Here is a 27594-nt window from a genome sequence, read left to right on the forward strand (position 1 = left end):
TGGCTGTCTTTATTTCTGGTAATATGCTTTGCTCTGAAATCTACTTTGTCAGTATTGCCTCTCTAGCTTTGTTTTGATTGATATTAGCGAGGTGCATCTTTTTCCTTCCTTTTACTTTTATCCATTTGTATATATTTGAAGTAGATTTCTGGTAGGTGGCATATAGTTCAGTCTTCGTTTTCTTATCCAGTTTTCTAATCTTTGCTTTTTAGTTTAGACCGTTTATATTTAATGTGATTATTGATATTGTTGGGTTTAAATCTACTATCTTGCTATTTGTGTTTTATTTGTCCCATCTGTATTTTTGTTTTTGCTCTTTGCCTTGTAATTTGTATTACTTGAGTATTTTTTATGACTCTTCCTTTGTATCTTTTTATTATCTATAGGTTTTTTTTTTTAAGATTTTATTTATTTATTTAACAGATCACAAGTAGGCAGAGAGGCAGGCAGAGAGAGAGGGAGAAGCAGGCTCCCTGCTGAGCAGGAGCCTGACATGGGGCTCCATCCCAGGACCCCGAGATCATGACCCGAGTCTTTAACCCACTGAGCCACCCAGGTGCCCCTTTGGGTTTGTTTTTGTTTGTTTGTAGTGTTTCAGTCTATTTTTAGGTAAAATACCACCTCACATATTATATAACAGCCTTATAACACTCTAGTTCCATTTCTCCTCATTCTTGTGTTGTCATACATTTTAGTTCTACATATGTTTAAATCCCACAATATATTTTTAGTTTTTTAGCTTTAAATGGTCAATTCCCTTAAGTGGAGTTAAAAATAATATTTAGGAAAAGGGTTCTTATTTTAACCATATTTGTCCCACTTTCAAGCCTCTTCCTTCCTTTGAAATTCCTTTTCCATCTGGTATCATTTACCTTCTCCCTGACTGATTAACTTTAGCATTTATTTTAAGCTGAATTACTGCTGGGAATTTTTTTAGCTTTTATATGTCTGAAACTACCCCCTTCCCCTTTTTGGTACTTCAGTTTTCAAATGTATTTTTGCTGGGTAGAGAATTCTAGATGGGCAGTTTTTTCTTTAACAACTTTAATGATAAGACTTTTATGATGCTGCACTATCTTCTCACTTGCATTTTTCTGACATGAAATCTACTGTTAATGGTTATTTCTTCATACTAAAAGTGTTTTTTGTCTCTAGTTACTTACAGAATGATCTTTTACTACTGGTTTAAAGCACTTTTATTTTGATATGCTTTGGTGTAGTTTTATGTTTCTTATACTTAGGGTTGGTTAAAGTTCTTGGATTTGCAGATTTATTATTGTCTTCAAATATAGAAAAATTCTCGCCATTATTTTTTCAAATAGTTTTTATCTCTTCCTTCACTCTCTCCTTTCATTTTGGTACTCCAGTTACACATACATTGATGAATTGATAATTGTTTCACACCTAAGTGATACTGGTTTTTTTTCTTTTTTGTTTTTTTTTTTATCTCCCCCTTGCTTCAGTTTGGATAATGTCTATTTCTGTGTCTCTAAAATTACTAACATTTTCTTATACAGATTTCTAATCTGCTGTTAATCTTATCCATTGTATTCTTCTTATTAAACATTGTATTTTTCATCTCTAGAAGTTTGATTTGAATCTTGTATGTGTCTTCCATGTCTTTCCTTAACAGTGCTCATGCTTTCTTCTTTTACTTTCTTAAATATGTGGATTCTAAATAGATTTTTAAAAAAATTATGATTAAAAATACATCTCATAAAATTTACCATCTTAAGCATTTTCACCCTTTTTACTTAACCAGGCTGTGAGTATTAAGTATATTCACATTGTTGTGAAATAACTCTCTGGAACTTTTTCATCTGATAAATCTAAAATATATCCTGTTTTTTTCCTTACCCAAATCCAGATAACTACTCTTCTATTTTCTGTCTCTATGAATTTGACTATACTAGGTATTTTATATAAATGAAATCATATAGTATTTATCTTTTTGTGACTGGTTTATTTCATTTAGCATAATGTCTTCAAGATTCATCCATGTTGTAGTTTATGACAGGATTTCCTTTAAGCCTGAATAATATCTTATTATACATATGTACATCATTTTTTGTATCCAGTGATCCATTGGTAGACGTTTGGCTTACTTCTACCTCTTGGTTATTGTGGATAGTGCTGCTCTGAACATGGGTATGCAAATATCTCTTCAAGACCAAGCCTTCACTCCTTTTAGATATATATCCAGAAATGGGATTGCTGGGTATATGGTAATTCTATTTTTAATTTTTTGAGCAACATCTGTACTGTTTTCCATAATGGTTGCACTATTTTACCATTCCACTAACAGTACACAGGGTTCCGATTTTTCTACATCATTATGAACCCTTGGTATTTCAGTTTTGTTGATATTAGCTATCCTGATGGGTGTGAGGTGATATCTCATGGTTTTGATTTGTATTTCCCTGAAGTTTAGTGATTTTGAGCACCTTTTCATATGTGTGTTGGCATTTGTACATCATCTTTGGAGAAATGTCTATTCAGGTGTTTTGCCTGTGTTTTAATTGAGTGATTTTTTGTTGTTAAGAAGGAGTTCTTAATATATTTGGTTATTGATCCCTTATCAGTTATATAATGAGCAAATATTTTAGACTTTTCACTCTATTGATTGTAGCCTCTGATGCACAAAAGTTTTAAGTTTGAGATGGTTCCATTTATCTGTTTTTGCTTTTGTTGTCTATACTTTTGATGTCATATCCAAGCAATCATTGACAAGTCCAAAATCACGAAGTTTTGTGCCTAAGTTAATCTTCTAGGAGTTTAATAGTTTTAGGTCTTTATTCATTTTTTTGTTAGTTTCTATATGTGGTATAAGGGGCCACCTTCATTCTTTTACGTGTGACTCTCTAGTTCTCCCAGCATCAGTTGTTGAAGAGTGTTCTTTCCCACTGAGTGCTCCTGGCATTCTTTTCAAAGATCATTTGACCATATACATGACCATATACCTGAGGGTTTATTTCTGGACTCTGTTCTTTTCCATTGGTCTTTTTGTCTGCCTTTATGCCAGTAGTACACTGTTTTGATTAGTATAAGTTTGTAATAAGTTTTGAAATAAATTGTGAGCCCTTCAACTTTGTTCTTCTTTTTCAAAATTATTTTGTGTATTGGGTCCCTTGAGATTCTATATGAATTTCAGAATGGATTTTTCTATGTTTGCAAAAAAAAAAAAAAATTTAGCCATGAAATTTTGATAGAAATTGTGCTGAATCTGTAGATCACTTTGGATAGTGTGGACTTCTTTAATAATCCTAGGTCTTCCAATCCATGAACATAAGGCTGCTTTCACTTATTTTTGTCTCCTTTAGTTTTTTGCAGCAATGTTTTGTATGTAATACCTGTTTTAAAGTCCTTCCTTACTTACACTTTTGTCATTTCTGGGTCCATTTTTAGAATTGATTTTTCCTCCTTCAGATGGATTGTATTTTTGTATTTCTTTCCCTGCTTACTAATTTTTGTTTGGATATCAAACATTGTGAATTTTGTTGTTTGGAGCTGGTTTTCTTTGTATTATTTTTAATATTTTGAGGTTTCTTCTGAAATATAGTTAAGTCACTTAGATATAGTTTAATTTTCCAAGGCTTGCTTTTTAAGCTTTGTTAGGTGAGACCTGAGCATCCTTTAGTATAAGCTAATTTGTTCCTACTACAGGCACAGTGCCCTTCTGGGTATTCTAGCTGTTGCCCATTGTTATAGGATTTCTTCACTCTGAACTCTTATCAATCCTGGGTGAACTTTGGTGATTGTTTTCCTTGCTCCTTTCTGGTGGTTCTGTCCCTGGTTTCAGATAGTTTCCCTGCATTCATGTGCTGATCAGTATTTCAGCAGGAGACTCAGGGGGAATGCTCTACAGAACTCCAGAGCTTTCTTTGTGCTGCTTTCTTCTTTCTGGTACTTTGCCCTGGGAACTGTAGCTGTCTTGTTGTCCCTGAACCCCCTTATCAGTCTTCTCAATTTGGGGAGTCTGTCTGGATCTTGTTTTCCCATCTTAGTATTGTATCCTGGAAACTCTACACTTGGGAAGTCTTATAGCTTACTTTTTTTTGCCTCTTTCAGAGATTGTGCTGCCTGTTGCCCAATGTCTGAAAGCTTTTCACTATTGTGTCCATATTTTTAGTTTTAAGATGGGAAGATAAATCTGGTCCTTGATACTTCATCATGGTTAGAAGTGGAAGCTCCTGCATATTAAGTTTTAAAGTTATAACTTTAAGGGAAGGTACATAAAGTACCATTTTTTATTGTTTTAATTAAGTCCCATGATTTCAGAATGTTATTAGCTTTACATATCCAGAACCAAAATTTACCATATGTTTCGACTGGATGAATGTATCTATGTTCATCCTCCTCAGCATTCCTATTTCATTTAAAACAAATGTAGGAACGTATGATGAGTTAAAAGGTGAACAACTAATTGCATTTTCTTCTTTTATAAACCCAGTTCTCATGGCAAAAATTGTGTGAGTGTGAAAAACATGACTAGATTATTACTAGGGGACATTAATGAGAAGTGTTTGTTTCTCTAAGGCAGTAATCATTCAGTTTATTTTTACCACCATTAGAAAATATTTGCAATAATGACAAAAATGCTGCTGTGATCCAGAGTTATTTTTTATATTGTGATTAGTCAATTTAACTTAACCTTTGAAGTAATAGGTATTAAACACTGTTAAAAATCTCTGTGGAGGAAATGGACTTTAAGATATTAGAGGAGTGTATCTAAAAATGTCTCCTCATTGATCACAGGCAACTGAAATGACCTTTGTCTTTTGATGGAGGTGGATTTGTAAATTTGTAAAATCAAAAACATAGGGATAGTTTTCTTGTGCTTATCCTATTCTTATCCATCACTGCAACCACACTAAATGAGAAAATAAACTTAATTATAAGAGGAAGGCTGTTTGTGTATTAAGTTGATATTTTGTATATAGAAAATTAACATGAAAAGGAAGGTTTTAAAATTTGAATTAAAGCTTATTATAGCTATTTTCTTTTTTACTTTGACATAATTTCAGACTTCAAGGAAGAGTTACATAAGAATACTAGGGTGGTCTGGGTGGCTCAGTTGGTTAAGCATCTGAATCTTGATTTAGGCTCAGGTCATGTTATTGGAGTCCTGGGATTGAGCCCTGCATCAAGCTCCAAGCTCAGCAGGGAGTCTGCTTGGGGTTCTTTCTAACCCTCCCCCTCTGCCCCTCCCCTTGCTCATGCTTCCTCTCTCTCTCTAAAATAAATTAAATCTTAAAAAAAAAAAAAGTAGTATAAAGAATTTCTGTGTACCCTTCAACCAAGATTAACTATATATTACCATTTTCCTACATTTGTTTTATCCTTACTTTTATTCATATGTACAATTTTTTTTCCTGACTCATTTGAGTCATGTTATTCCTTTACCTCTGCATACTTCAGTTTTATTTCCTAAAAACAAGATGAGTCACCAACATAAGCAAAATACCAGTGACTAAAAATCAGGAAATTAACATGGATACAATACTATTACTTAATCTGCTCAGTTTACTCACATGTCACCAATTGTCACAATGCTATCCAGATTAACAAAAGAAAATCCAGGATTGCATGCTGCATTTAGTTATCATGTCTCTTTAAGTTTCCTTTAAACTAGAATATTTCATAAACCTTTGCTTGTATTTCATGAAAATGACTTTTTTTTTAAGTGTTGAGATGTTATTTTGTTGAATGTCCTTCCATTTTATGTTGGTTGTTTTTTCTTCCATGGTTGGACTTAGTATATATACTTTGGGCAGAAGTACCACAGATATAATGTGTTTTCACAGGGCATTATATCAAGAAGCAAATACTTTAATTTCTCATTGAGCTCCATGCTGGAACTTAAGAGAGACATAATTTCTCTTTGCATAAGGAGAACTTTGAGGCAGACTCTTAATGGAGTGAGTTACTTTGAAAACTTCAAACTCAGTTATTACCTCTGTAAAATCAGAGGGAAAGTTTGCACATTTTAATATAATTAATTCATGCTGTGAGAAGTTGGAAGTACTTGAAAGACAGCTTAGTATGCTATATTTAGTGGCTTAGTTAATTGTATGTCTCACAAGATGCACCGTGAAGAAAGGATTCTGTTCTAAATAAGTGTAACATAATGTGTACATAGTCTTCTCTTGGATATTAATAATGCACAGGAGAAGTCTCTGAGGCATCCTTAAGTAAGGAAACTTTTATCTGACTTTTTCTAAACTAGTAGATTTAGGGGACAGGTTAGGCTGCAGATGGAATCTATATACATCGTATCTAAACCAAGATACCTGAAGTGATCACCAAGGTACTAAATAAAGCCAGAGAAGATGTCCAAGCACTGAACTCAAGGAGAAGAAAAGAGCCAGCAAAGAAACTGAAGAGTAGCCAAAAAGTTAAAACCCAAGAGAAATTTCCTAGAAGCTAAGTGAGAAAGTGTTCCAAGAGGAGGGAACATAATTGGGTGCATCAAATACTGCAGGTAGATTGAGTACAATGAACAACCGAGACCGGACCATTGGATTTAGCAATGAGAGGTCATTGGTATCCTTCAAGAGAGCTTTCAGTAGTGTGGGGAGTAAAAGCGTGGTTGGATTGGAGTGAAAAGGTGGAGAAACTGGAAGAGATGGCAAAGCTTTGCTGTGACAGAGAGAAGAGAAATGGAATAGTTGCAGTTGTTGAGCAATTACTTTAATCTTTTATTGTTGAAAAGATAAAACAAAAATGAAAATAATAAACTGTGTAGTTGGGCTCATGATTCTGGTTTAAGTAGTAGTTGTAGCATGTTTAGAAAGTACTTTTTCTCCATGGTATGGGTTTGAATGTACTGGAAATTAAACTATTACTTTCCTGATTTATAGAAAATTCTGTCAGATTAGAAGAATGTTGTAAGTTTAGGGACACCCAAGTGGCTCAATTAGTTAAGAAACTGCCTTCAGCTCAGGACATAATCCGGGATCCTAGGATCATGCCCCATATTGGGCTCCCTGCTCACTGGGGAGTCTGCCTCTCACTCTTCCTCTCCCTTGCCCCTCTTCCTGACTCATGTTCTCTGTCTCAAATGAATAAAATCTTAAAAAAAAAAAAAAAAAGAGAGAGAGAGAGAGAATATTGAAAGAATGTTGTAGGCTTAGTGGCTATTAAATTGTGGTGCATTCCTGAGTTTCCAGGTAGTTTAGGTCACTTGGCTTGGTAGTTTGTAGTAATATGGAACAAAGCCCCCCCCTCCCCGATTTCATTTTTATTAATCCTGAGTTGATGATGTGGACATATTAATAATGGTGTTGCGTAAAATAGTGAGATTTGCTGACCAGCAGTATGTTGATCATTTTAAAAATGACTTGGTTTCTGACGATAGCTTGCTCATCGCATAAGAAGTATTCTGGTACATAAAAGCCATGAATCCTAGTTTTAAGTTGGCTGCTGTAACTATAGAAAAAGAAAACCCAAGGAACACAATTTGATTCTCATTTCTACTTTACCATTAACTCTGCATCTATTTTCTGAGAACTAACCCCGGTCACTAAGTCCAATTATAGTTGATTCTTGGTTTTTACAGTGGTTGTGTTCTATAAGGCGGGACAAACATTGAATTAGTAAACATTAAAGCCTAGCTTCAAGGGGAAATACAGGGTTAAATTCCTGTGAGCCACTGGTCACAGCATTTTCATCAACTGTTTAATGCACAGCCTTGTTCCATATGTTTTACTGTTTAAAGACATCTTACTTAGTTTTGGTTTATTAACATTGAATTCATGGTGAATAGCATTGTAACTCATATGTAAATGAAATTTATCTAACACATTTTTCTTCATAAGGTATGTTAAAGCCTTCTTTTAAAAAAAATTTTTTTTGGGGGGGGGGCGCCTGGGTGGCTCAGTGGGTTAAGCCGCTGCCTTCGGCTCAGGTCATGATCTCAGGATCTTGGGATCGAGTCCCGCATCAGGCTTTCTGCTCAGCAGGGAGCCTGCTTCCTCCTCCTCTCTCTCTCTCTGCCTGCCTCTCTGCCTACTTGTGATCTCTCTCTGTCAAATAAACAAATAAAATCTTAAAAAAAAAATTTTTTTTTTAAATTCTATTTAGTTAACATATAATGTGTTATTAGTTTCTGGGGTAGAATTTAGTGCTTTATCAGTGCTCATTCCATCAAGTGCCCTCCTTAATGCCCATCACCCAATTATACCATCTCCCTACGCACCTCTCCTCCAGCAACCCTCAGTTTGTTTCCTGAAGTTAAACATCTCTCATGGTTTGCCTCCCTCTCAGTATTCATCTTATTTTATTTTTCCTTCCCTCCCCCTATGGTTGTCTGTTTTGTTTCACATAAGAGTGAAATCATACAGTATTTGTCTTTCTCTGACTTTTTTAACTTCGCATAATACCTTCTATGGCTTTTTGATTAATATTCCATTCTATGTGCATACACACACACCCCCACATGTCTATCCATCACCTATTGATGGACATCTGGGCTCTTTCCACATTTTGGCTATTGTGGACATTGCTGCTATAAACTTTTGGGGTGCATGTACCTCTTTGGATCATGATGTTTTTATTGTTTGGATAAATAATAGTGCAGTTGCTGTGTCATAGGGTAGTTCAGTTTTTAACTTTTTGAGGAACCTCCATACTGTTTTCCAGAATGGCTGCACCAGTTTGCATTCCAACCAACAATGTAAGAGGATTCCCTTTCTCCACATTCTCCGCAACATCTATTGTTCCCTGAGGTTTAATTTTAGCCATTTTGACCAGTGTTAGGTGGTATCTCATTGTGTTTTTGATTTGTACTTCCCTGATGCCAAGTGATAGTGAGCATTTTTTATGTGTCTGTTAGCCATTTGTATGCCTTCTTTGGAGAAATGACTGTTCATGTCTTCAGCCCATTTCTTGATTAGATTTTTTGCCTTTTGGGTGGTGAATTTGGTAAGTTCTTCATAGGTTTTGAGTACTAGGCTTTTATGTAATGAATCATTTGCAAGTATCTTCTCCCATTCTGTAGTTTGCCTTTTAGTTTTGTCAACTGTTTGTTTGCCCTGCAAAAGCAATTTCTTGTGATGAAGTCTCAATAGTTCATTTTTGCTTTTGTTTCCCTTGGCTTTGGTGATGTGTCTAGCAAGAAGTTGCTGTGGCCAAGGTTAAAGAGATTGTTGCCAGTGTTTTCCTCTCAAAGACTTCTTGCATTGGGAACACTAGACAGCACTTCAGCACTACCCTTGGGGGTCATTTTAAACAAAAATCAGCAACAAAAAGCAAAAAATTGAAAAACTGTCACAAAGCAGACCACAAAAAGGAAACTTATTTATAGTTGAAAGCTATCTTAAGAAGACAGCATCATCTTGTTTGATGTGAGCTGGAAACCTGCACATCAGGCATCTCGAGATTTTTGCTACTCTGTGCATGTCTGGAAACGATTAGGAAAGTACTATGAGTATTGATTTTGAGCTTACAAATTAAAAATTAGATAGCAGGCAAATTTGCATATAGCAGAAACTGTGAATAATGAAGACTACATTAGGTAAGTGGTGGTTGTCCAAAATGTTAAATGAATGTTTTGGAAGATATTTACATAATGAAATCATATTAACGAACATTAGGATTCCAGTTTGCTGAAACTGTAACTATTTGGAAATTGAAATCTAAAACTTGTAATTTTATCGAAGTTCTTCAGATATATGTATTAAGAGTATAATTCTGGTGCCAGTTCCAATGTGTATGTTTTTCCCACACCACCAAGCAATTTTCCAGCATCAGCTGGGTATCCTATAATTCAGCTCAATTCTGGCACTATCACCTGGAGGTAACATTACATCCTGCCAGTTAAGGGCTGTGTTGTACAACACTGCTACCCATCCCGCATGCCAGTCACAAGTCAGGTTGTCACCAGTGCTTCTTACTTACCTATAAATTGGAGGTTCCTATGACCCCCTCCTGGAGTTCAGGTAATTTGCTAGAGCACCTCACAGTACTCAGAGAAACATTTTACTTACTAGATTCCTGGTTTATTACAAAGAGGTGTAACAGGAACAGATAGATATGAGAAGCATAGGACATGATATGGAGAAAGGGCACAGTTTCTATGCTGTCTGAGCACACCGTTCTCCTCCAGTCTCCACATGTTCACCAACCTGGACTTCTCCAGATCTTGTACTTTTGGGTTTTTATGGAGACTTGATTACATAGGCATGATTGATTAAATCATTGACCATTGGCAATTGAACTCAATCTCCAGCCGCTCTCTGCTCGCAGGAGGTTGGGGGATAGTGGGGGTACTAGGACTGAATGTTCCAACCCTTTAATCACATGGTTAACTCCACTGGCAACTAGTACCCTTATATAGGAGCTTTTCAAAAGTCACTTCATTAAAACAAACGACACCTTTACCACTCTCTGTAGGACATTCAAAGGGTTTTAAGAGCTCTGGGCTGGTAATAGGAACGAAGACCGAATATAGAGGACCCTTCAGCAGCAGGGGTTTGAATTCTGTGAGTCCAGTTGTATGCGGATTTTTTTTTTTTCATAAATATGGTACTACAAATGTAATTTTTCTTCCTTACGATTTTCTTTTCTTTTTCTTTTATTCTTTTTTTTTTTTTTTTTTTTTTTTTTTAAGATTTTACTTATGTGTTTGACAGAGATTGCAAGTAGGCAGAGAGAGGGAGAAGCAGGCTCTCTGCTGAGCAGAGAGCCCAATTTGGGGCTTGATTCCAGGACCCTGAGATCATGACCTGAGCCGAAGGCAGAGGCTTATTAACCCACTGAGCTACCCAGGTACCCCTCTTCCTTAAAAATTTCTTAATAACATTTTATTTTCTCTCGTTTCCTTTACTATAGGAGTACAGTATATAATACGTATGACATACAAGATTTGTGTTCATCGGCTCTTTATGTTATCAGTAAGGTTTTCAGTAAACTGCAGGCTATTAGTAAAGTGTTGGAGAAGTCAGAAGTCATATGTGGATTTTCAACTCTGCAAGGGGATCTGTGCTCCAACCCTTGTGTTCAAGGTTCAGCTACATTTCTTACTCTGTATCAAAATATCACAAAGAGATGGTTGTACAAAGTTAAGGAAGAATAACCGCCCTAGAGCACCTTGCCCACATTTTCCCTTTTCCAGAGGCAAGTACTTTCAACTTTTTTATTTGATAAATTTTATTTACTTGTCTTTGTAGAGATACACACATGGCTTTGTCATCTGCAGGAACATGGAGAAATAGTCATGCAGTGATACGCAGTGAGAGTGTGGATTTGCTGTTTTAATAGTTTTCAACTAGATCTGCTGTCTTAATAGCTTTCAACTAGATCTCCCACTTCTAGTGGAACCTGTGCTACAGCCTTTGAAACATTTGTTGGTTTTTATGGTGTAAATTGGGTTGATACTCTCTTTGATGCCATATTGTCTTCTGCTGTCTCAGATCTGCTAGGTCAGTTATTAGTCCTGTATCTTATTTCAAGCTTATTTTTTTTTCTTTATTCTCTCTGTGCTTATATGTGTATGCCTTTGCTATAGTTTCAGTTATATATTGTAAAGGAGTAAAGTTAGATGCTGTGTTTAGTCTGCCTTTTTTTCCTGCTGGTTTGAAATACTTAAATCTAAAATTACTCTTTTAAGTAATTAAGTCATTTGAACACCACTGCTAATATGTTCTCACAATTTAATTTCCCGATGATTGTGCCTTAGAAGAATCTGATATGACTTGTCAAGTAGGTCAGAACAGGGAGAAAGTTATTTTAGGCAGAGAAAATATGGCCAGGACTAGAAGGCAAGCATGAAAATGTATGGTACATTCAGAAGCCCACATGGCTAGATTGTAGGATATGTATATGGATGGCAGATTAGATAGGGTAGGTGAGAGGTTGTTAATGGGAGAAGATAAAGATAATGGATGCTACTGGTTGTAAAGGTGATAAATCTATGATTGGGTTGTTTAAAAAAAAGGGGTCTTTTGTCTACTGATTAAACTATTTTCTTAGGTAATGGGAAATCATTAGATAATTTTAAGGAGGAGATAGACATGTTGAGGTCAGGAGTTTAGAAAGTGAGGAAGTAGTAAAAGACTTAAAATAGTCCTGGTAATAGATGATGTGGACTTGCACCAGGTCTGATAGTGGGTCAGGGAGGGGTTATATGAGAGGTGTTTTGGCAGTATGACAAATAGACAATATTAATTTATTCCTTCATACTTACCGAATGGCTTCTATGTGCCAGATACTGAACAGGTGGTAGTAGGAAAGGGAAAGAGACAAGAAAGATTATCTTGAGTTCCATGCTTGAACAGCAGATTGGGTAGATAGTAAAAGAGGAGTCAGTTTGAGGAGGGAAAATGCATTTTAGTTGGTCCCCCCTCCCCGCCCCTTGGAGTTACTCAAAACAGGTTTACAGAAGAGCTTAATTTATGGTCCTGTATTTTCTGTTTAGTATCTTGAATTTAGAAGAAGTGAAACTGGGTGTCTTCCCTTTACTTCCTCTGTCAGGAATAACAGAAGTAAAAGTGCAGCTGTTGTTAGTTTTGGTAAAACAAAACAAAACAAAACAAAACAAAAAAAATTCAACTGAGTGATTTTGAAAATTCTGTTGGCTTTATTCAATGATTCATGAATTGGGTGGCATCCCATCTAGCAAATAGAAAGGAGCTCCAAAAAGCTGACCAAATGGAATACTTTTATAGGCAGAAGGGGCAGAGACAAGGAAAGAGGAGATTATTTCATCTTTCTTTGTGGTACGGAAGGGGTCTATTAGGCAGATTACCTCACTAGTGCTGAACAGGAAGTTCCAGATTCACTGGTTTAAGGTTATATTTCTAGGAGGGGTTGAAGTTGCAGTTAGGTTAGGTAGTAAGTCTTAGTTTGCTGATGTGGGAGTTAGAACAAGTGACTCCATTTTGAGCTTGTCTTTTGTTGTTGTTGTTAACATTTTACAACTGTATCTTAGAATATTTAAGTTTTACTTTTCAGTTGAGCCAGTAATTTAAACGAATACATTTAGTACTTGAAATAACAGGGTTTTTCTTCACTAAGAAAGAAGGGAAGAGTAGGTGGGGAGAAGAGAGGGCAAAAATTAGAATAGAAAAGGACAAAAAGGGGTATGTGCAACTTAATGCCAAATACTTCAAAAACTAGAAGCCAAGGAAGGAATGAGGAGATACTTGGTGTATAGGACAAGCTTTGTAATCCCAATCCCATATTCCAGAAGCCAGACTAAGGAAAGATAAGGCCTACAAAACAGTGAGCATGCTCACCAATACTCTCCAGGGAGGCAGAGCTAAGAGGTGAGTAGGGAGCAAAAAGTCAAGAAAAAATTCTTGAGAAGTTCCTACACACTAAAGCTGAACCTCACAGAGTGAGAGAAAATTGCCATTTTGAATTATGCTTTGATTATGGGCAAGAGCCAAAGCTGATGAAGGTACAATACAGGACACTCAATGAAATTTTAGCAGTGGCCATACTCAATCTAAGCTTAGGTCTCCCTTTTCCTATTTCCTGCATCTCTGGGCTACAGAAAAATAGATTTAAAAGCAGTATCCAGGGACGCCTGGGTGGCTCAGTTGGTTAAGCAGCTGCCTTCGGCTCAGGTCATGATCCCAGCGTCCTGGGATCGAGTCCCACATCGGGCTCCTTGCTCCGCAGGGAGCCTGCTTCTCCCTCTGACTCTGCCTTCCACTCTGTCTGCCTGTGCTCGCTCTCACTCTCTCTCTTACAAATAAATAAATAAAAAATCTTTAAAAAAAAAAAAAAAAAAAAAAAAAAAAAGCAGTATCCAGTTCTCAAACTGAAAATTGTGTGTATGTATGCATACACATACACACATGTGAGTATAGAAATAAAAATGGTTTCAGCTAAAGTGAGAAGGGTGTTGAGGTTGTCAAGCAGAACCTGTTGGATGTCAGAATAAGCGGGAGCTCAGTGTTGACTTCCCTCTGTTAAACACGATCAAGATTTAAGTAAAAAAAGAAAGCATGGCAGCTCTATAGATATGCCACAGGAAAGAAATGACCATGAAAAGACTGTCCTGCATCAGAATAAAGTGTATCCCTGAAATAGAGATTACAACAAATGAAAGAGGAAAAACTGCTCAGGAATATAATACAAAAATTTCTGAAATGAAACATACATTTGCAAGTTGAAAGGTGCTAACTACCAGGAAATTTTTTTTTGAAATGCTTAAAATTGACTGTACCCCTGTTGTTCGTAACTTTGAAAATGAGAGAATTATTTTGGCATCCTGGCCAGAAAGAGAACATGACCTACAGAAGTGGGACAGAAATTTAGTAGGCTGTAGACTCCTCAATTATGGTCAATTCCGGGAGATGACAGAACAATGTTTACAAAGTTTTGTTGGGAGAAAAGGGTGACACAAAATTATGCCCAACCGTATCCTTTAGATTTGGTTGGCTGCTAATAACTGTAGCTGCTGCCAGTCAGCCATATGATTTATATCGAAGTGATCTTTGAAAGGTGCTTTTTTTTTTTTTTAAGATTTTATTTATTTCACAGAGCGCATGCTCAAGTAGGGGGAGCAGCAGGCAGAGGAAGAGGGAGAAGTGGACTACCTACTGGAGTCGTGACCTGAGCTGAAGGCAGATGCTTAACCAACTGAGCCACCCAGATGCCCCGAAAGACACATATTTTAATGCAGTATACGTTTGTTCAGTTTTGACAAATGCATATACTCTGTAACCCACCTCTGATTTTTAAATCTTGACAGTGTGTTTATGGCTTCTAAACTTATATCGCCATCCCTCATCATTATCTCTGGCTTCAGACTCTTCTTGCTACCTATTTGACTTTTTTATTTTAACGTCTAGTCACTTTAACAGGTGTAACATTTTTGTATGTACTCTCATAAACATTTTTTTTTAAATATGTGGCCATCTCAGAAAATGGCTGAAGCCAAAAACCCAAAAACCTAGATTATTCTTTCTTTCCCCCAGCCTGCCTATCCTAGTCCATTTCCAGATCTTGTTGATTTTACTCACAAGTAAAACAGAATTGCCCACTTTGTGCCATCTCTACTGATTACACCTGAGCCCAATATATTGTTATCTTCTGCATGGGACTAAGACTTTCTTAACTAGTCTCACTGCTTCCAGTCTTAGCTCTTCAGTCCATTCTGTTCTCTATATAGCTGTCAGAGTGGTCTTTGCAAGACAGAACATCACTGCTTTCTAGAATCACTTCAGTAACTGCCTATCTTTGTAATAAAATTGTTTGCTATGACCTGTGACCCCATAGCCCTTAACCCTCTTTCGTACTTCATCTTGAAGTACTGTCACTTAAGTTCATTATACTAGTGTCACGTTGCCTTCCTTTCTGTTCCTTAAAAATACTAAGTTCAGGCTGCCTGGGTGGCTCAGTCATTAAGCCTCTACCTTGGGCTCAGGTCATGATCCCAGAGTCCTGCAGTGGAGTCCCACATAAGGCTCCCTGCTCAGCGGGGAACCTGCTTCTCCCACTCCTACTCCCCCTGCTTGTGTTCCCTCTCTCTCTGTGTCAAATAAATCTTAAAAAAAAAAAAAACAAAAAAAATACCAAGATCATTCCAACCGCAAAGTCTTTTGTGTTTGCTCCTCCCTCTGCCCTCCCTCAATTAATTCTTCATGGAGTTGGCTGTTCTCATCCTTCAGATCTCGTTTTACATGTCATCTCACAGGGTCTTCTTTGACCATTCTTTTCAAAAGTTCTCCACTCTATCCCAGTCTTCTCTCCTTATGTCCCTTAGGACACTTCTTCAGCACAAAATTATCTTGATTTTCATTTTCTATCTTTGCTCTTTACACTGTAAGTTGCATCATGGCAGGGACCTTGTTTCTTGTTCACTGTTGTATTCTCAGTGCCTAGAATAGTCCAGTATTAGTAAGTGTTTGTAAATAGGTATTTTTATTAAATGATCAGACACTGGATTAACTATCTCTGAATGAAGTAATGATTTTCAAATTTTATTCATAGCATTTTTTTTTTAAAGATTTTATTTATTTATTTGACAGAGAGAAATCACAAGTAGTTGGAGAGGCAGGCAGAGAGAGAGAGAGGGAAGCAGGCTCCCTGCTGTGCAGAGAGCCCGATGCGGGACTCGATCCCAGGACCCTGAGATCATGACCTGAGCCGAAGGCAGCGGCCCAACCCACTGAGCCACCCAGGCGCCCCTATTCATAGCATTTTTGATGAGGTATAGTTAGGACTTTTTAATTTCTAAATAAAATCATTTTTAAGATTTTTACATCTTTAAGCCATTTGAGTATTACTTAGTGCATTATTATTTTGATAAAGAGTCCTGGACCACTTATTTAGTTAATGTTTCTACTAGAGGCCAGTAATAACATATCCATATTTGAATGGAGCCTGGTTGGTTGATGGTAAAAATTTCTTGAGAGTAAATGAGGAATTTAAACCTAAGTTAAGTGAATTATAAGTATTTGATATTTCCAAGTGGCACAATAGTTAAATAAAAGTATTAAATATTTTTAAAAAACAACACAAAAGAATGCTTAAGAAATTGTAGACATGTTGTGGGTATATGCTAATGTTAAAAAACCCTGAAGTTTACAAAGTTGGAGTAAAGGACATATAGGATGGGTTAGTTGTACCCATCAGGAAGTTCATGGATGTCTTTGTGGGTACTATTAAGACTAGAACTCTAGAGATTCTCTTAAATTTCACAATAACCCAAAAATGTTTTTGTACATGCAGCTTTAGAGAGAAGTTAATTGCCTGTAATTTTCCTTCTCAGGTTTTATCCTCTAGCCCAGAATACAAACACTATGCATTGGTGCCACGCAAGAAAATAAAAATTATAAATATTCTTTTTACGAACTGGTTGGTGTAAGAGGAAATGCATAGTTCTTTGTATTAGATCTCATTTTGCTTTTCATTCTTCTAAGATTGAAAACAACTTTAAACATGTAGTATGCGGTGTTTATTCTTCACAACATTTCCATGAAATCATATCCTCATTTCAGCTTAGAAATGTTCTAAGAAGTTGTAACACTTTATAGGTCACATGATTAGAAAGTTGCAGCCTTGAAACTAGATTTCCTTCTGCCTATACCGTGTTACCTCTACCAGAGTTTCACTGTTTTTGGTATCAGCATAAAAATTTTGATTTGACTGTTAGCATTTATTATCTTTTTAAGGGCAGACGCACTCTGTTCCTGGTTTCTGAAGTAAAAAAATTGGTTATTTTAGCTGTGGAGGAAGCAATGAGTTATATTTAATTATAGCATTTGGAAATGAAGTTAGGCTAAATGTGGCAGGTTTGACTTCAGCTCTTTTTCATTGTACTTTTTAAATCTACAAATAGTCATATATTGGTTGAGTGACATGTCAGTAAAAACCTGCCATATTTATTATACTTCACCATAATTTTATACCTCTTAGTGTTAGGAAAGAGTATGTTTTTGTGTTTATGCGCATGGTGGTTGTAGTACAAGAGTTGGAGCAGGTAGAATTTTCTGATCTGGTTGTTAAATTGGTTCATCTGTGAGGGTATTTTGGCTAGCAGTTTTAAATTTGGTTTGTGTTTAATATGTACAAAAAAGCTATAGGAGAATTCAGAGATAACGAAGACATTGGACTTCTCTCAAAAAATTTATGGTTGGGGTGGGAGCACATATCAAAAGTACATAAAAAACAAAACAATATATTAAGTATAATGGGAACCTAGAAGAGGATAAGCAATCTTTAGTGGAAGAATTTGGGAGAAACTCATAGAGAAAGTGGAATCTAGGAGGCCTTCTGGAAATCCCCGGTGTTTTGGAAAGAGGTGTTAATTTGGGTACAGAGGTAGCACACTGTAGAATATGTAGTGTGGTTGAAACAGGATTTATGAGAAGATGGTAGCAGTAATATTGGTAAGTAGGTTAGGATGAGATTTTAGAAGGTTTGAGTATAATTCTACAGGGTAGTTGGTCTAAATGGCTTTCTAAAGGCAGTAGGGAGTGATCTAAGGCTGTTGAACAGAATAATACTGAGATCAGGACTTAGGGAGATTTACATAAACTACCTTTTAAAAATAAGTTTTGTTCCATTTTGTCTAAACATAGTTTTTGCTATGTCAACTTCTGTATATGTAATATTGGTTTAACTAATAGTAGTGTTTTTGGGTGAGTTAGTAAAGGAATTCAGAGAAACTCCTGTACATTATTGGAATTGTTAGTTGTGTAGCCTTTCTTGGTTTGTGGAATGTTCGGCTAGATGGCAAACATTCTCTTAAGTGAGAAACTAAGGAACTCAGAAACTTACTCAAAAGCACATAGCATTTAGCATCAGAACTTGGTTCTAGAACCCAATTCTCCTGATGCTTAGTCATAGCTTTTTCTCTGCTCTACTTCCTCTACTGCATATTATAATGTCCTGGAGGATTACAGTCACGAAGGAGGAAAGACTCCTTTTTTTTTTTTTTTTTAACTTTAGGATGTTTATATATAATCAAATGACTTGTGGCTATACTGCTTTTCATATTTATTTGTTTATTTACTTAAGATTTATTTATTTATTCATTCGACAGAGTGCACAAGCAGGGGGAGCAGACAGAGGGAGAGGGAGAAGCAGGCTCCCTGCTGAGTAGAGAGTATCCTGGGATCATGACCTGAGCCACCCAGGTGCCCCTCATTTTTATTTAAATACGAGATTTCATAGTACAGATCAGTGCTGGGAGAGCCATCAGGCTTCAATACTTTTTGTCCAAGTCAACACTAGTAGGAGGCTTCATCTTGGAGTAAGTAGGATTTGAACTGACTTAAAAGGATGGATGAGTGGAGAAAAGGAATGAGAGTGACAGCAAAAGCAAGACGTCAGGGATGGGTGTAATTTGTTTCCGAGCACAGTAAGAGTCATAATTAGAACAGAAAAATTTGTTTCAGAATGAGAGAAATGCATTGTAGTATTGATAGACTGCCTTTTTTTTTTTTTTTTTTTTTTTTTTTTTAGATTTTATTTATTTATTTGACACAGAGAGAGATTGCAAATAGGCAGAGAGAGAGGGGAGGATGCAGGCTCCCCCACAGAACAGAGAGCCTGATGCGGGACTCGATCCCTGGACTCCGGGACCATGACCTGAGCTGAAGGCAGAGGTTTTAACCCACTGAGCCACCCAGGCGCCCCAGTAGACTGCCTTTTTTTCTAATATAGGGAATGGTTAAAAACCTGACCATTTCTTTGGCTACAAAGAGTACCCCTGGGCATTACTATATTTGATAGTGAGATTTCATAAAGGCAGACTTAACATACAATTCTCTCATTGTCCTCCTTTTCCTCTACTCAGGCTTTTGACTTCATAAATGCATTTTGTGTGATTCTTGACATGGTGTAAAGAGTAATTTCAGATGTTTAGACAAGGTGTAACGATTAAAGCAGTGTTAAGGAGAGAATTAGCTCAGAGTAACTGTCTATACCAAGATTTAAATGTGCCTACAGTTAGCTCTGTGGTTTTATAATTGGATTATTTCTATCTTAATACCCATCCTTCTGTCAGATCAGATGGTCAGAAAAGATTAAGAGTCTCAGTTCAAGGTACCCAGTAAGCTTTCTATGCTCCTTTCCCCCGCTGCCCTGTAAATTAACTTTAATGTCATAACTTAGCATTAAAACTGTTGGCTTGAACTGTCATGACAGTAGAGACTATAAACCTGTATTCCTGGACTGCCAGAATCAAAGAAGTTAGAAAGGCTTTGGAAATAATCTTAATTATTCATGAAATCATTTGTTGACTTATTCTTGTTATTTATATTCATGTAAAATTTGGGTGACTTTGGGTGTACTTTGTCAGATGTCTGATTCAGAACTCTATCTCAGCATGTTGTAAAACCTGTTTTAAAAATAGGTATGAGCCACTTGTGTCACTGAAAGGTTGTTGACACAATGGAAAAACTATTAAGTGAGTTTGCAGAGCAAACCTTGCCATTACTGAAGAAAGACTTGCGTAAGTTTTTTTTTTTAATAGAATTTTACTTCTATAGATCCAGATAAATAAAATGTGTATAACATTCCATATACCTTGGGTCCTGTTATAATTGGTTTTCAAAATTTATTTCTAAGTGTAGCTTGGTATAAACCAAAGTATATTAAAAATTATCTTAAAGGATAATAAAAGATCATTTTATTTGAAGGAGGCAATGTTTTCCTCACTTTCATTGAAGCTTTTAAAATAAAATTATTAGTACTTATAAGCAACCACTTAACTATTCCCCAAATAGGTTAAATATCCCATATACTTAATAGATGGAGTGAATAAAAAAACCTTTCACATTTTGTATATGAAAGGCATGTTATTTATACTCTTGGGGGCTTAGGAGAGAGGATCTTTATCTAAGTAGATAATCTGGAATTTTTGTCAGTAAAGATTGGGTGATGTGAAGAGAGGGTAAAGTGAAAAGTCGATGTTCTCCTAGCTTTTGTACCTTTTTTGTAGTGCATTTGGCAAGGGTGAGGGGCAGGAGAGGGAAGAAGGAGAGTTCTAACCAGTTTGGAAAATATGTGTCTTGACAAGCATACATCTTGACAAATATAATGAAGGTGCAATGTCACAATTAGTTTTATAGCAGAACCAATGAAATGTGTTAAAACTGATGAATTACCCCTAGACGTCTCCAGGACAGAAAAACCAAAATGGAAGATTTTAAATCAGTAGAGGAGAGCTTCCCCAAAAACCCTGGTGGGAGAAATGAAAGAAGCCACACCTGACTGAGAAACTTCAGTGGAGGTGAACTTTGAAATCTCTAAATACTCCATATTCATATAGTTGGGAATTGACATTGTGATTTTATGATAGTCTGGTAGCTATTTTTATTTTACATGTCAACAAAAACTGATTGCATGTGTTCCTTTTCTAAACTGTTTGCAATGTTTTAAAAAAGGGAGTACAAATACTTCCAAGTTCCTGGCTTGCAGAATTTTTAATAAATTAATAATAACAAAAAAATTAATAGTAACAGTAATTATAACTGAACAACTGCTGTATATCCTGGACTGTGGTAGGCATTTTAGGTATGATACCTCATCAGTTACGGAAACCCTCCAAGGGATGAATAGGTAGTTATTCCTGTTGTACAAGTGAAAGAAACTGACATTGGAGAGATTAAATGACATCTTCAATATTATATATACTGGATAGTATTTGAATCCAGGTCTTTGACTCTATGCTTCTTCGGTGACAAATGCCAGGAAATTTGTCAGGAATTTCAAAACCTAGCTTGCTTGAATTTTGTCAAAGACAAAATTATTATCTTAGGAAAAGGAATAAAACAATCTGGTTCATAACACTGTCAAAAATACAGGCTTCAAATAAATTCTGACTTAAATTTTATTTTAGAGATTGATCATCTAAACATTTGACCTTCCTGATAGTAATTTTCTTTATATTTGAATCCTAATATGCTTCTGAGAATGATTTATAAACCTCTGGTATTCTGTGGACTCTGGGCAAACTCTGAAGCGGTAGCATCTAGCTGTACAGTAGCAGATCTGCGCGTGCTAGAATCAGCTCATTACGGTGTGTTACTCCCAGGATTGTCTCTGAAATCCTCTGTGGCCTTGGATGATCTTGGTTTGTAATGAGTTCTGGGGCACATGGCTGTATTTGAACCTGTTTAGGCTCATCCTTAACTCCATACCAGAGGCACCCTCCGTGCCAGCCTGGTCTTATGACTATTGAAGTCATCCAGAGTTAACTGGAATCAGCCTGGAATTAATTCTCTCCTGGGCTAAGGAACCATTAGGTTGAGTATGCAAAACTGTTTTAGGCAAACACAAACAAGATGCTTATAAAATGGTCTGTGGTAAACTTCTAAATATTAGCAAAACTGTGATATCTGAAAAGTCTTCATAATAATTTTTCCTGTGTAATTCTCATCTCGGTTTAGTATTTAACATAATTAAGTTTTTCCAGTTACTTGATTTTAGTTCAAATTGGTGTTTACTGAGTGCCATGGAATATTAAATATGATTATAAATTTTGGCATCTTTATCAAGCCATCCTTTAGCAATAGCAATTGGCATTAGTTCTCAGGTGGGAACTATAGCAAAACTGATCTGATACTGAGTGAATGAATTGATTTCTATCATATGTGAATTTTTAGATGAATTTCCAGTATAACCTGGGAAATTCTGATATTTATTTAAAAGGCTTATTTTACAAAATCCACCAGGTTAGAAAATTCAGGTGTTATATTCACATAGAAAGATCCTTTTATTATGGCAACTGATTTTTGTTTACCTAAGAAGAACCTGTTGCTAAAATAGTAATGAGGAAGGGTGTAATATAAGTATAGTCATACACCCCTTGCTCTACAGAGTGCTATGTACGCATGTTGTTCAGTCTCCTTTTGGAAGGTGGAAGTAAAGTTGTCTGTGTGTATTTCTCTCTTGCACAGCCTAAAATGACGAATGTGTGATTGCAGTGGAATAAATGGCGTCCAAAGTCACAGATGCTATAGTCTGGTATCAAAAGAAGGTAAGTTCATAGTCAAAGTTTTCAACCTCTTAAATATTCTTATCTAAAAATGTGTACATTTTCTTTTGGTGCTATGGAGTTATGTAAATTATTACCCGAAATAATGACAAATAGATTTCAGGAACTTTTAAGTGGAAGGGGGAGCAATTTGGTTTTCCTGGCGCTAATTTTACTTCTAAAGAAGTTAGAAAGATGATGCTTAACAATGTTTTTCTCTCTTCCCTTTATTCCACATTATTAAAGTAGCTAGATGAATTATTTTCAGCTATAATATAAGCCAAATTTCCAGGATTCTGAATATAAATAACATTTTATAAAAGCATTAAATTTTTCTTGGGTGAATTTCTTTTGAAGCTAGATTAGCACAGAGCTGTCATAATTTCATAGCTGTTTTATATTGAGAAACTATAGTCTTACTCTGTTTCTTGTTAAGTTACAGTTCAACAGCTGAATCCTTTTAGTGAAATAAAACCTTTGAGGACTCTATTTTGCAAACCAAAATATTAAACTGTTTATTTTGATGTTTTAGGATTAATTGTCATAACTAATTAACTAGCTGTGTCATCCTATGTTTCAAAATAAACTTTGCCAAAGTAATTTTTTATGAAGTGTAAGAGTATAAATGCCTTTTTTGAAAAAACAGTATTTACTACACTTGTGCAGGGGAGTTTACTCCTAAAGAGTGTGGTTTACACACTTTAAGATTTATGTTGTTTTATGTGGTATTTTCAATTTTTAGTGTATATAGTGAATTTTATTTCTTTTCATATTTTAAAACATTTTTGGTGCCTTATTCTTCAGGTCCCCATTTACAAAATATAGTTATTTATATATTGAAAGCTTTTCTGATGGGGGTAAAATCAGACAATTTGTAAATTTAGTTGAATTGGAAGTGATAATTAGAGTGCTTTAAAGATTAAACCTAAGAATACAGTCTGTCTTTGGATGTGTTATTTCTTTTTTGTGTAGAACATGCCACAGATACACACTATCACATTTCATACAAGGTACTGATTTGGAAGTACGGACGTTGATCATACTATTAATTTAGTCTTTTGTAGTTCTATGTTAGTGTCATCTTTGCCTTTAAACTTCCAATCTCCTTAAATGTGAATTAAATAAAACTAAAAATTATTTTGTATTTCCTACATAGGTCTTTGAAAGCTTTTCTCTTAATGTCTACTTACAAGAGTTAGTAATGTTTCTTGAACATCTTATCTATTTGGCTTTTTGTGTTAAACGTTTTGAACTTCTCTGAGGATCATTTGTAGAACATACTAGACTGATCTTTCTTGGTAACAAAGGGTTTGAAATACTATACTTGCATTCAGTTAGCACACTAATACCCTTCTTATCTGAGGGTCATTTACCTAGTAGTTCTCGATATGTGCTACCAAAAAAATTCTCCAGAGCAACCATCACAAATGTCACAAATTATATCTAGCAAATGTAATCATGCATTTTATGGTAGTGAGCCACCAGAACCATTAACCAGATTTTTATTTGTTCTGTTCTTTAATATTGCTTTTAAATTTTATTTTCTTGAAGAAATACATGTGAATACTTAGAAAGATTAGTGTTTTAAGGCCTATTAAAAAAAAAAAAAAAAAAGCCACTGATACTATGTTTCTCTACCTTTATCCAGCCTCTGAGTTCTGCTCCCCAGAGGCAATTGCTTTAAATTCTTTTTTTTTATTTAATTTTTTTAATTTGTTTTTTATTTGACAAGTAGGCAGAGGGGCAGACAGAGAGAGAGAGAGAGAGAGAGAGGGGAAAGCAGGCTCCCCACTGAGCAGAGAGCCCGATGCGGGGCTTTATCCCAGGACCCTGAAATCTTGACCTGAGCCGAAGGCAGAGGCTTAACCCACTGAGCCACCCAGGCGCCCCTAAATTCTTTATAGCTTAACTAAAGTTCTACTACTCCTCATCCCTGGTAGGGAATTGGGAAGGAAGGGTTGCAAATGTGCAGTATGAAGTTTTGGTTTTCTTTATTACTTTTGGGGGAAGGCTGACATTTGTGGGTTAGGAATCAAATATACTAATTGTGCTACAATACTGTAAACTAGGGTTGGCAAACTTCTTCTGTAAAGGGCCATATTGTCAATATTACTTAGGCTTTGAGAACCATAAGGTTTCTGTGACAGTTACTCTATTCTGCTGACTTATAGTACAAAAGCAGCTATAGGTAGTATGTAAGCAAGTGAAATGTATGGGGATGATTATGTTCTAACAAAGTAATATAAAAACAGGCAGTTGGCTAGATTTGGCCCACCCGTCTTATCTGTGCTCTAACATAGCCCCACACAACAAAGAATTGCCCTGCTCAAAATACAGTAGTGCCCTGTTAAATTATATTGACTGGGTTTTTTTTAAGAGTATTTACTTTATGATTTTAAACCTTGCTTTTTCTTTCTTTTTTTTTTTTTTTAAGATTTTATTTATTTATTTGACAGACAAAGATCACAAGTAGGCAGAGAAGCAGGCAAAGAGAGAGAGGAGGAAGCAGGCTCCCTGCTGAGCAGAGAGCCTGACTCAGGGCTTGATCCCAGGACACTGGGATCATAACCTGAGCCGAAGGCAGAGGTTTTAACCCACTGAGCCACCCAGGCGCCCCAAACCTTGCTTTTTTCTTGATTATTCGTTATAGATGTTACTTTTGACTTCTGACTGTATAATAAAGATTTAGTCCCAGTCTTCCTTCTCCTAGTCCTCCCAAATGACTACAAATTTTCTACAGATTTTGTTGAAGTCAGGGCTTCTGTTCGTGTATGCATTGTTTATAACTGCATCATATAATATATTATGATACTTTCTGTCTGTGCAACTTTTTTCCTCTTTCGCTTGATTTTTCTAATTCTCCAAAGTCTCTGATATCCTTTTGTTGTAGTCTGTCATATTCAAGTACTCCAGTAGTTCCTTTTTTTTTTTTTCCCCCCTTTTCCCTTGGAAATGGCCTCCTAGAACTATGCCCCATGCTCCACACCAGGAAGATTGTTCTCTTGTTACACCTCTCATCTGCCATCTTGGTATTCCCTTTTATCATCAGCCTAAGAGTTCCCTTTATTGCTTTTAAATGTAAGCTAACAGTGGGATTCATTTAATGTTTAATTTTAAATGAGAAACTAGCCTGAGTAACATCAGTGTGGCTGACACTTGATATTCTCTACTTTTTTAGTAAAGTTCAGTGTGTGTGTGTGCACGCGTGCGTGCATAGTTCATGGAGCATTTCAGAGTTGCAGAGATGATTAAGTGTTACATCTTGGGGCACGTGGGCTGCTGTTGGTTTAGTGTCTGACTCTTGGTTTCACCTCAGGTCATAATCTCATGGGTTTTGAGAACAAGCCCTCTGCTCTTAGCAGGAAGTCTGCTTAAAGCTTCTCTCCCTCTGCCCCTCACCCCACTTGCTTGCTCTCTTGTGTGCTCTCTCTAAAACAAATAAATAAATCTTTAAAAAAAAAAAATAAAAGGAAGAAAAAGAAGTATTAAATCTCAGCTTTCAGCATGCCTGGATGGCTCAGTTGGTTAAGCATGTGACTCTTGATTTCAGCTCAGGTCATGATCTCAGGATGGTTGGTTCGAGCCCTACATCAGGCTCCATGCTCAGCACAGAGTCTGCTTGGGATTCTGTCTCTCCCTTTGCCCCTTCCCCTTCTCATGCTCTTTCTTGCATGTGTGCTCTCTCTCTCTAAAATAAATTTTTTAAAAAAGAAATGGGCATATATTCTAATTCTGGCTTATGAAATGTGAAGCTTCTGGGACAAATCTGCCATCTCTTAAAAAGAGATCCAACAATAATAATAGTGAAAGTTTTATGACATTTATTGTGTTCCAGGCATTTTCTAATTGCTTTACATTTATGAACTAATTCAACATGGGTAAAAGGATGAGTTGAAAGAAAAGGTCTAGGGGTACCTGGCATCTTGATCTCCAGGTTGTGAGTTCAAGCCCCGTTGGGTGTGGAGCCTACTTAGAAAAAGAGAGAGGAAGAAGGTCTGTTTCCTGTTTCTAGACTTTGCTGGGTGAGGCTTTGTTGCCTGAAGCTATCCTAGTAACTTGTTCCCAGGAGGGAGCTTGTCAGCAGGCTGGGGATGGCAACGGTGACAGATGGAAAGAACCTGAGGCTTTCAGGAGTTTTGAGCCACAGAATTAACTATGGAATGTCCTGCTTGGGAACTTCTTATTGTGAGAGTTAATAAATCCCTTTTTTTTTTTAAGTCACTTGAACCAGAGTTTTTATTTCCTCACAGCTGAAAGCATTCCAGGTGATACACAAGAAATGAATTCTAATGGGATGTGGTTTCCCATGTAGTCATCTTTTGCCTATGGATGGTTATAGTAGCAGATAGCAAATTAAGGCCTACCAAAATAGAAATACTGAGCCTCAGACAAATGGGTTTATTACATTTTCTCTATTAATTTTTTTCTTGAACCGTGTTCTCATATGTACTATTAAATCTTTAATGTGATTTAAGGCTGCTGTGACTCATAGTATGTTATGGTTGAAAGAACATTTGAATTTGATATTGTGACATCTATCAGCTTATAATATTGAACATATTACTTTATCTCTCTGAGCCTCAGTTCCTTCTTTTGTAAACCGAGGATAATCATGCTTCCCCTATGTGCCTCACAGGGTTATGAAGGAGCAAGTCTATTTTTAACTATGATGCTTAAAAAGTTTTTTAAAGTGGTTCATGAGTTCTTTAATAAATATGAAACATCATTCTTAAAAATAATATTTATGTATTTTGTGAGGTAGGATATAATAGATGAAGAATTAGAGTGGTTTTCTGTACTGAACAGTTTCTTTAATAACCATATTTATAGTGCAAGTATTCCTCCTTCTATGTGGCCAAAGAGGTGGCTATAGGGCTACGACACGACCAGAGATGGTACCTCAGCTCTTTGGCCACAGTAGTTGGCCCAGGGATATCTGATAACCCAACTCTCCTTGTACAAATGCTTTTTCGATTTATTTATTTATTTATTTATTTATTAGAGAGTGCACAGGGGCACATGCAGGGGGTGGAGAGCAATGGCAAAGGGATTGGGAGAAACAGAATCCCAAGCAGGCTGGAGACCCAGTGCCGAGCCCAACCCGACGACACTCAGTTGTACAACCCTGAGATCATGACCTCAGTGGAAATCAAGAG

General features: G+C 36.3%; 1 protein-coding gene across 4 annotated transcripts in view; it reads left to right on the forward strand.

Annotated features, from left to right (window-relative positions):
- Window positions 1-27594, forward strand: part of PHTF2 (putative homeodomain transcription factor 2) — a 120193-nt gene that overhangs the window by 7067 nt on the left and 85532 nt on the right. For all 4 annotated transcript variants that reach the window (XM_059170940.1, XM_059170936.1, XM_059170937.1 and 1 more), the window contains exon 2: window positions 22362-22441. In XM_059170940.1, coding sequence (XP_059026923.1) covers window positions 22397-22441 — 45 coding nt within the window. In that variant the 5' untranslated portion in view covers window positions 22362-22396. The remainder of the gene's footprint in view (window positions 1-22361; window positions 22442-27594) is intronic.

Source organism: Mustela lutreola, chromosome 4 (assembly GCF_030435805.1).
Source record: "Mustela lutreola isolate mMusLut2 chromosome 4, mMusLut2.pri, whole genome shotgun sequence".
Taxonomy (NCBI): domain Eukaryota; kingdom Metazoa; phylum Chordata; class Mammalia; order Carnivora; family Mustelidae; genus Mustela; species Mustela lutreola.